The sequence below is a fragment of the Physcomitrium patens genome, chromosome 6, assembly GCF_059467195.1.
Source record: "Physcomitrium patens ecotype Gransden chromosome 6, ASM5946719v1, whole genome shotgun sequence".
Classification (NCBI taxonomy): domain Eukaryota; kingdom Viridiplantae; phylum Streptophyta; class Bryopsida; order Funariales; family Funariaceae; genus Physcomitrium; species Physcomitrium patens.
The window spans coordinates 3,650,375-3,661,277 of NC_143415.1; the positions used below are offsets into that span (position 1 = coordinate 3,650,375).

Here is a 10,903-nt window from a genome sequence, read left to right on the forward strand (position 1 = left end):
AATCTAATATATTTTGAGATTTTTGTTTAAAGCATGGCATAATTTTTTTAATTTCACAAATTCTCACGTACCTAGCAAAATAGCTTTTTACAAAACAAAAAAAAAAAAATCATTATTTTTAAGTCATATTGATTTAAGTATAAAAATTCTAAAATTTCTATTTTATTATAGCTAGATTATGTTGTTATATTATTTTTCCAAAATTAAATATATGCTTCTACTCTTAGTAACAAAACATCTTCCACTATATAATGTAGAAAAAGAAAAACAAATATTGTATTTATATGTGTATATGTATATATATATATATATATATACTTTGAAAAAAATAGATGTTAGAATATTGTATATCTAGTAATAATTCTAAAAATAATATTGATAGTGATTTTGATAGTGATCTTTGGCTTCCCAGCACTGAAAAGATGCGAGTGTCAAGCCGAAGCCACTTGTCAAAACTAAGTGGCATTGCATTTGAAAGAATCAATTGTAGTTGTTGATGGGTCTACATTATGCGCGGTGAGTGAAAATAAAAACTATAGTTTGTACATCTTACTTTACAGCTGTCTCTTCCAATTGAGATTTTCAAGGCTTTTAGTGATGTGAAAACTTGTGCATGATTCAAATCGGCGAAGCTGATGTAATGCAGAATTGTCAAGATTTGTAACATTTCAAAACCTAATTTTGGTACTGGTAAACCTGGTAGTCTCTACTTGCATGGCACACAGTTCAATGATAATGACACGTTGTAGTGTAAAAGCGTATCAATTCCTTTGAACGCAGAGGACCTGACGTCTAAAACTGCACCTTCTAGAAACAATTTTCGGTGATTGCACTTCACAGCGGGACCGAATCCTCTCCACATTTGAGAAAAAGCATAATTTGGTTGATACAAAATTTACTTGAAACATCTTTGTGAGAAATGTCTGGCCCTCTAATTCGATCATAGTGACGTAAAAATAAAAACTGATTATTCTTCAGAGATCCAACTGTAGTAGGCTCTCTGTGTTGTGCTGGTATGGAATTATTTTTCTTTTCTTGGAAGTAGCAACAGCAAAGTACTGGTCACAGAATTTCGCAGGTGTGACTTTATCTTGATCAAATCACCGACGAAGTCAAAAAAGCTGGTCAGGCCTATTAACTATTCAGGATACACCAAAAGTGATCTCTGGCCAGAACCAACTCCAGCCAGCTTGTGGGATCTTCCGGTGCAATACCGCGCATGTCACAGCAATCCGAATGCACATTCAAGTTACTGAAAATCTCGAAGCCCCGTTACTATTAAAAGAATTATCTACATTAGATTTACCAGCCGCTCATTTGAATCCGAATACTCCATTAGTTATACTCATTCAGGTCAGAAAACTACCCCTGAACCCCAGATTTTGTGTTTAAAGTTTACTTTTACGGACTTGCTTTCCATGAAAAACGGTGAAATCTACATCGTCACGCTTTGGAATACAACACATTCCATATTCCGTTGAGAAGGATATTACCCAGCTTTCAAGGCTGAAATTTTTTCCAGCCGATATGTATCCCACGACACCAAATCAAGGGTCTCCTATTGCCATGAACAAACCGCGAATCAGTCCAAACTCTCGATATCATTCGCGTGTCAGTGAAAGTAATAGTCTAAGCATCGATTGCCACGTCTAGTCGCCGATAAACTATTAATTTCTATTCAGATGACAGGGCATAGCCCGCCGGAGTGGTGGAGCCAATGATGGCTGACGCATCCCGCTTCGGCACATTCACCTCCCTGATGTAAGGCTGCCACCATCCTCGTGGGTCTGGGCAGCTCTCTGAATATCCATCAGCAGCCAGTTCCTGCAATCATGCATCCCCGACGTACATCACAGTCCCGCTCCAAAAACTCACACTAATTACTGTTTCTATGTGTGATTAGCACCAATTTTCCTGCTGCCAATGCTTGGTTTTCCAAACTGGCCAAGTTTGGTTGTTATTAGGTTGCAAAGACTAGTTGGTTTGGTTCGAGGAGATCGACATGAACAGCTCCTTTAGAGGGCAAAGCCAGCCAAGTTGCCTTTTCAAACAAGCTTGACACACACTATATAATTCAGCGACATTGTATTACTGCTATTGATGAGCTCTTATCGTTGTCGAATTGTAGTGCCCAAGCGTTTGACAGATGCGAGGACATAGTTGAGCTCTAAGGAATTCTGGAATTCAGGGTGGACCAGCAGGCTTGTTGCGTGATTGTGCCCAGGCATATCGATCCAATGAGCACAATTGCATTCGGCAGCTGGCCAAGTTATTGTAATGCCGGTGTTCGATGTGGATGTGGCGAGCAGAAAAAGTGGATTTGTTATGTTGAAGCTTGACAGACATGTGTAGGAGAAAGTTAGAGACTTTTTTATGATCTCTACTTATTGTGTTGAATTGAAAATTTCTAGAGCATTGTTGTGCTTGTAATGCGGTGAGAAATAATGATCTTTGTTTTTATGTGCATGTATGAATAGTTGCTTAGGTAGTAGAGCATGTGCTCATGCAAAACACGGCTTTTCCCTCAACTTTGTGGAGATGAAGGCCATTAGATCAAACAAGTGCCGCGGATTATCAAAGAATCCTCTGATTCATAATTGAGAGGTAAATTGACTCGATTGTCTGCCCGGGATGTGCAAGTTTGATCAATTTCAGGGCCAAGTTAATTAATATCTGAATGTACATGTTATCCAAAGACGGATACAAAAACTACAAGAAACATTCTCCAGCCGATGTACAATTTTACTCCAGTGACGATTATGTCTTTTTTCTGTTCGGATTTCTGGAAGATGCTGCTGTCTTCACTGCGGAGATTATGTACAGATCATCTTCAACGCTAGATTCTGTTTTGACGAATAGAAATTCGTGATTGTGACGGAAGGAATTTCTATGGGATTGAGTGAGCAGCTTGAAACATTTCAAGTGCCGTGGCCGGCTAAATTGTGAACGCACTCACATGACACCCGCCCATGTAAACTCTTAGCTTAGCGTATGCTGCTGGTCAAAGTTGTGCATAAAATTCATGGAATGGTTTGCCGTGCTTTAAACTCCAACATCGCACAATCAAGTTTTTTTTTTTTTTTTCTTTTTTTCTTTTTTTCTTTTTTTCTTTTCTTTTTTGTTGCAGGAATGGATGCTTCTGTAATGTCCTCTGCAAGAACCACAACTTGTGAAATTTAAGGAAGAACTACTGCAAACATTTTCGGGATGTGGGCACACCATGCTCTACCCACTTTGAAAACACCAAACCTTCGAATCACGTTGCATGCTCAGGTCACCAAGTCTGGCAACGCCACTTTCGAGCCCTGGAGTTGTTTAACATAGCTCCACTAAAAAATCCCCGTTTCGTTGAGTTACTCAGTGCAAAGTTGGAAAAGCTATTGTAAACTATGCGGAGTTCAGATCCCGTTCTTCGCCAAGTGGCACCAAGTCCATGACGCGGGCGCGCTCTGGGTGGATGAAGGTTAATAATAATATCAACACTGGAAAAAAAGACTTGTGAACTTTCAAATGTGACGGTTCTACTATATTTGGAATGACAAGCAAGTCCGCCACAAGGGGTAGAGGTAAAGTTTTGTGCCGCAGCAGTGGCCACGCCATTAGCACTTGCCAGCAGGGATTGAAGCTCATCAACTGCGAACAAATATAGCCTTCCACGTCTGAGTACAAACTCCACACTGGCAGAGAGCTGGCACGAGGACAAGATTTCACACACACGACTGGTTTCTTATTGTGATCTAAACATAACCCACACAACCCCACAGAATTGTTTATGCACCACAAAATTGTGAGGTCAGTCAGAACCGCGGCGGCTACCACTCAAAATTGGCTGTCAAACCTCAACCTCGCGGCCTGATGCAGCCAAAACTGTGCCCAAGCAACATCCAAGCACAGACGTCCGAGTAATTTAACGCACTCCGTAACCTCGAATCCCACCACTTTGGCCATTGTAACCCACTGAGTGTGAAGACAGTAACCCAGTTGAGGAAAAGCTCCAGCGGAGTGAACTCACAACTGATGGGAGGAATGCACAAGTGCTGTGCAACAAACAGAACAAACTCCAGTTGTACGATCCCATGCTAGATTCAAGCACTGCCATCAGCTCAGCATGCTGCAAACTTGGGATCGGTACGTGTGTGCGGCAAGGACTGTGACTGACATCTCGCTCGCTTGCAGTAGGCATTCGGGATTCGGAGTGTGGCTGATCTCCGCTGTGCAACCGATCTCCTCGTCGACATGCGATTTCGGTGTGTTGCCGACACGCGGTGGGTCCTGGCGGTGGTTACCGACAACAGCGACTTCTAGATGTCCGTTTCTTCACATTAAGTTACCATAAAATGGTAAATGATTTGTTCATATATATATATATATATATATATACTAAAATAAATAGTAAAACTTGATTTGCGACAGATTTATTAAAGTAAAAAAAGGGAAACTAGGTAAGTGTTTTTCTCTTTTATCTTTTCACCAATGAGTGAAGGTTAAACAGTCACAGTAAATACATCTACAATATTTGAGATTAAATAAACTATAATGGTAACATTACTATTGTGAGCTCTGCAGGGAAGCTATGAGTGCAGGTTTACCAAGTTAATGTAGCTAAAAAAAATTGAACTCAATGTATTTTACAAATAAATAATAATTACTGTGCAATTTGATTGCATAATGTATAATACACTGTTGCATTCAAAAATTTAGCTACTAAAATCTTAGGATGTCATACAGTTTTCTTTAAAATAATTACTTAATACACACAATTATACAAATAGCTACCTTTTTCAATCCAATCAGCTTAGTGGGGAATAAGGCCTTTTAATTTTCTTAGTTCATTTCTTCTACATTACATCAACCATGTATAATAATATCTATATTCTCCATATAATAGTACTTGTATACTTTTATTCATGCGCAAGACCTGTCAAATCATGTACTTCACAACCCCTTTCTCCTTCAATTAATCATTCACTTCTATATATATATATATATATATATATTTATCCACACATTTCAACAAAGAAAAAGGGGGATATATATATATATATATACACAGTGAAGAACCCAGTAAAAAATCATTCTAAGTTGAGAGGGATCTTGAGGTAAGTTCTGAGAACACTCTTCAAATTCCAATCAAAATCTAAATGCCACGTCATTTGTAAATTGACACGTGTCAGTCACTGCCACATCAGCAGCACCATGTCAGCCTCAAACTCTCACCCTTCTGGGATTCCTCACCTAAGATAATCCATATTTCTATATATAAGTGTGTATAATTGTGTGTGTATATATATATATATATATATATAAGTAAGTGTTTATCAGGTTCATGTTTAGGGTTTCCTCACCAAGTCTGACCCCAATATTGTCAACCATGGCATCTTTGACCAATTTCCTTGCCTTCCTTGCACCAGAAGCTATTTTGTGACTGTCCATATGTAAAATTCAAATAAGTCATTGTAAAGAAAAAGAAAGGGGGATGAAATACAAGAAATAGATGTATGCATGGAAAGAGAGCAAGTACCCCTCCGCAATAAAACATTCAAGCATCAAAGAATGGATCAAAATAGGGGATGGTTGCATTGTAAGAAGAGAAGGGGGAACGTTGGGATCTTTGTTGAACTTGTAATGCTTTGGGTATCTCAACCATGCCACTTCAAAAAGTAATCCAAACCCAACATGGTGTTGAATTTCAATTTCTTACAAAATAAAGAAATAAAATAAAATAAATGGTGGTGCCATTGGCCCCATTTATGATTTTCATGGTTTCTTTGATATAAAAATGTTCCATGGTGTTCTTCTATTGAAAATAAATTGTAAACAAGAGAAAAGTTTGTAGAAAAACCTCCATAAAGGTACAGTTATGGTTGAAATGCCCAACCATGTGGTAGAAATTGAGCCATAATTGTTTGATCTTTGCAATAGAGACACAAGTTTTAGTCTAGATAAAAAGCATGGAGCATTGATTATAGGCTTCCATGAGAACATTCCATATGAGAATTGAAGCAAATTACACAAAAAAAGATTGTCTAGGAAGGTCCTTGTGATAAGGTTGTTATTTTAAAGATGGAGGAAAAAATAAAAAAAAATAAAAAAATAAACATAAACATAAGCATAAAACTTTAAAAGCATAGTGCATGATTTTGTTCAAGGAGTTAGAAAACAAGTTTTCAATTTCTTTGTCATGACTTTGAAGGTAGTGGCAAAATCATGTGCTTTATTTGTTTGGTTGGAGTGTTTGTGGAACATGCTTTGACAAAAAAAACGAAAAACTGATTTAAAAAAAAAATTATGATTTCATGTTCATAGTTTCAAAATACTTAATGCAAATGAAAATCAAAGAATGTGCCTTCAGAATTATTTTATTCTTTTTTGAAAGACAGTGTTACAAAACATCACATTCAACAACAGAATCAAATTACTTCTGAAAAAAGTTGACGAAAAACACTCACAATGAAAGGGCTCTCTGACAAAATTTGCTGCTCAATCTCCATCTTAAAAAAATAAAATAAAAAAAAATAAAAAAAAAACTTTAATTTAAATTTTTATTTAATTTTAAAAAATGCAAATGATTCTAAAAATGATATAAAAAGTTTTTTTTATTATTATTTTTTTATTTTAAATCTTGTGTAATCTGATAACACATCTCTTGGTAGATAAAACCACATCCCTTCAATCCAACAACGGCATTCATCTATATGTAAACCCGGGTTTTGTAATCACATGTTGCTTTTTACTTATTAATCGAAGCAAATACATCAATTTTTCAATTCATAGACAGTCACACTCACCGTGAACCAGTCTTCAAATGAATTACACCTACTCTGAAATTCACCAAACCACTCACATCGTTAATAAAAAATAACAGTTTAAGTAAAATCATTACATCGTCTACGCACACACATTCTTCGTGTCTTACACATAGACGACAACAACAACAACAACAACAAGCACTCACACTCATTCACACACACACTAATTCACAACTTAGATCCCTTAAGTTTAGATTACAAGCGCAACTTAGAACCCACAAGTCTAGGATATGAGCACAACTTAGAACCCATAAGCCCGATTACGTGCAAGGCTTCGGAGGAATTCACTGCAGATTTTTATGTGTTTTCATCACCGCGGCGGTGTTTTGCGGAGGTTGACTGGATCAATCCCACCCTCGCATCATGGGCGTAATGTCAGAACCAGCGCAGAATGAGCCACGAGCGATGGTGCATAATTAGCCTTCCTGCTTCCTGGTGCAGAACCATGACCTTCATCTGCGGCGCCTGTTGGGGGATGCGGTGGTGAAGGCTCAGGTCAAAGCGACACCGGAGCTACAAGATTCCTCGGCCGAGTTCTCATGTCACACCGCTCATTTCGGCTTTTACTTACGCATCGGTGTTTTATCAACAGATTCACTGCTATCGACAAAGCGATTCAAATACGTTGAGCTTCCTGTGTCATGGTGCGACCGATGAAGTGTAACGAAATGCGTTATTGGGTAGAAGACAAGCTCACGGTTTGGGTGTGAACTTCAATTCCTCAAGAGTCAGCTCACCAAATTCCCTGCTTTGTTGTTCTTTTTTGATATATGCACTTATTCCCCCATTTTTCGTTCAGTATATGTTTGTTTTTATTTCTATATGGTAAATGGTTTTGTGAATATCGGAACTATCCCCTTCGACGTTGTTTCGTATCCCACGCGTCCACCAGGTGGCGTCTCAGTCCCGCCACCTTTTCCCAACTTGCCTTCGGATCCTCAGCAGCAGCCAATTCATATAATGCACCTAAGCTGACCGCCTCATTCCTCGCAGATCAAGTCAGATAACTAGCTCTTTTGTCGATTGCTATGATTCCCTTTTGCGTTTCATGTTGAGACTCGCGGTGTGTGTGTGTGTTGGGGTTGGTGGGGGTAAAGCCAGCTTCGAGGACCGGATATTTCGGGAGTGTTGCAGCGAGACAGGCTTCGCTTCGGAGCTGCTTTTGGAGCGTAGCATCGACTGTTGTAGTTCTCACAGTGGGGTTGGGTTGTGTTTTCGTTGTGGAACGTACACTAGTGGTTGCACAACTTCGTGACGCTGCGCGTTGTTTGTTGTTGGACTGTAAGGGTCGCGAAAGATGGGAAGCCGGATGAGAGAGGTATATGCCTCTACCCTTAACTTTTCCTCAATCTGGCAGAGGCTCCGCACTCGCCGTGTGTGCTGATTTCTACATCCTTTGCAACTGATTTGTCCTCCGCTAACTTCTCCCCTTTCATGGCTTTTAGTAGTATCGTTTGTTTTTTTTAGTGTCTCTTACGACTTCGGCATTACCGTCATTCCTCTCAGATCCCGCACTCTTGAAAGAAGTAGAAGTCGGTACTGTACTCGAACCGCTTCCCGTCGAGTCGCAGTAAGAGAGGTTTTGCAAACAAGTCGTTGCGTGTACGTGAATATTCTATTTCTTCGTTGTTACCACTGCCACAATAGTTAAATTATGCATCGAAGTTGGGTAAGGTTTGCGCAGTCTCACTACATGTTGATCTGTAACCTGATCTTTCCATTCAATGCTCTTCCCTTCTACCGTTTACAGATCCTAGACGTGAGTGATATCTGACGGACCACATTCTCGTTTTGTGTACGAAGGCATCTATCCTAACAAAGCTGTTAGTTCTCGGAGACTTTTACAGAATTGAGTCATCTTAACATTGCGTAAGGAAGAGCAGTGGTTGCTCTCTCCGGTGAATTTGGTATCCGTAGCTGTTCCTTTCTGCTAATCTGTAGCTGCACATGTTCATGTCCAGGTGTTCTATGGCGAACCTATATATCACTCGAGCTACCACCAGCAGAGTGCACCGAGCCGGGGCTACTCTCGGAGCTACTCAGTGTACCCAGGCCGATCCCGTGGCAACGAAGTGCCGGTGCTGGAGCTGAGGGTCCCCATGTGCTGTGAGAAATGCAAAGAGAAAGTGAAGGAGGCTCTGGAAGAGCTCGACGGCGTGCAGGACGTTGTTTGCGACCAGTACAACCAACTGGTAACCGTCACCGGTTATGTAGATGACATTCGGGCGCTGAGGAAGGTGAGGAAGGTGAAGAAGAAATCCGAGTTTTTCAAGAGAGGCAGCTACATTGAGAGCTCGGGATACGGGGGTGATCGTTCTGGCCACTACAACGTCGAAGGTGACACTCATTATACCAACAGTCGTATGGTGCACAACCATTCTTACGGAGGAGGCTTGACCCGGTCCAACTCCTTCGGCAGAGGATTGGGCAGGTTGCCCTCTTTCGGCAGAGTACAGCCCTACGTCGATTACAACGATCGATGCAACGACTACGAGCCAAGGAATGTTCGGCGAGAATTCCCAGGTGTGCGCCGCATGCCTTCATTCAACCGCCACCGTCACCACGACGCCGAGTACATCTCCATGGACAACCAGTACACTCCATTCTATGGCGAGACGCACTATGTGAGCAGCCGCAGTGAACGACCAGTGTACCGCTCCCAGCGGTCCTTCTCCCAAGTTCCGGTGACTAATCCTTACTACATCCAGCACATTGATTCAGAGTATTATTGAGTAAGTTAAGATCGTTGTAGACAGGTAGGGAGGAGGTTGCTTGGGATCACATCGACGGTAACAGAAACGGTTGCCATTGTAGCTGGCAGATTTTACAGTGAAGCTCATGAAGCATCGAGCACACACAGTTTTGGCTTTTGGCACAGTATTCATAATATGCAGGTTCGCGAGAAATTTATCGAGGGCTTGCACTTGTTTATAAAAATTCGGCATTTTCTTATCAGGAAATAACGATTAGATTACTATCACTTATGTCTTCGTCAATGCCAGATATGTCTTGATTCCCGCAGGCTCTATTGGCATGATTGAATTAGTTGTTTACCAATTGCAGGGTAAGTTGTCGTTAATAATGTTGGTCTTTGTATAACATCGGTCATCTGGGAGGAACAATCGATAGGTTCTCTCCAAATCTACTGTTATGCAACTTCAGTCTATCCGCTGGGGGATTCATGAACACGGCACCCTTTTTCGACACTGAGCTTCCAGACTAAACCTCCATGGATATGCACAGATTCAAGGGTGTAGGATTGAACAGTGTTGGTCAAAGGAAACATACTTCTAGCAACCCTTGCTAGTTTCGAGACCCACCGAACTTGGCAGTTTCTTCGAAACTGGCATCCTCAGTCTGGCCTTTCCTACGCATATTTTGCAAGACGTCAGGGACTTTCATTTGCCGAAACAGGCACCAACTACTATTGTGCCACTCGTGGTGAATGTGAAAGAGGTGGATTACATGTGTTGGTGATAAGGTTCAGCATTTTACATGTTCTGGCCCCTAGTTCCAAACGTAGTAGTTCAGTGTGGCACTGCTCATGCAACGCGATATTCCAATGAAAAATCTCTGCTCCCAACTCCACGTCATCTTGCATGTCTGTCTTGTAAAGTAAGCTATTACTTCGCTGCTAATTACCTATTTAGAAAACGAATCATGCGGAGACCGATCGCCACACATACAGTCCAAGACAAAGTCTTATCACCAGTTGCCTATGCCACCAAGTCAAGCTTCTCCAGCAAAACACACAGAAGTATGAAGTCTGGGTATGAAAACAAGTAAAGATACCTGTTTACGTAAAAAAAATATGTAAGTAAATATTACGCCTCAGTCGAATGCCTGCAATGAGCTGCTTAGGAAGATACGTCGTAACCACCAAAAAAGTTGTGTGATATTTTCACTCAAGGAAAATTTGTAGACTAAAAACACAAGATTCACGATAGAATTTTGAAATTACAGTATTTCAAGATTCTATCAGTGAATAATGCAAAAAGAAAATTAATTGAAGTGTTGCTTCATCTAATTAAAATTTGATTCAATTGATTGTTTTAACCATTTTCAAAACGCCTTAGCTTTGGGCAAAATATATA

The 10,903-nt window shown here is 40.3% G+C and overlaps 1 protein-coding gene across 2 annotated transcripts; it reads left to right on the plus strand.

The window, feature by feature from the left end:
- The first annotated feature begins 7,806 nt into the window (after nt 1–7,806).
- LOC112283898 (uncharacterized) lies at nt 7,807–9,789 on the plus strand. Of its 2 annotated transcripts, none has more exons than XM_024523231.3 (2): nt 7,807–8,127; nt 8,771–9,789. In XM_024523231.3, the coding sequence occupies exons 1-2, from the start codon at nt 8,107–8,109 to the stop codon at nt 9,539–9,541; spliced, it is 792 nt and encodes a 263-aa protein (XP_024378999.1). In that variant the 5' UTR covers nt 7,807–8,106; the 3' UTR covers nt 9,542–9,789. The 2 variants fall into 2 exon arrangements, with proteins under 2 accessions (XP_024378999.1, XP_073390992.1); XM_073534891.2 differs by lacking the exon at nt 7,807–8,127 and adding an exon at nt 8,138–8,478.
- The last annotated feature ends 1,114 nt before the right edge of the window (nt 9,790–10,903 follow it).

Excerpts from the sequence above, each read along its gene's own strand:
- LOC112283898 (XM_024523231.3), top strand. The coding sequence starts at position 8,107 with ATGGGAAGCCGGATGAGAGAG. Across the intron at positions 8,128-8,770 it reads TGGGAAGCCGGATGAGAGAG|GTGTTCTATGGCGAACCTAT; the intron begins GTATATGCCTCT and ends GTTCATGTCCAG.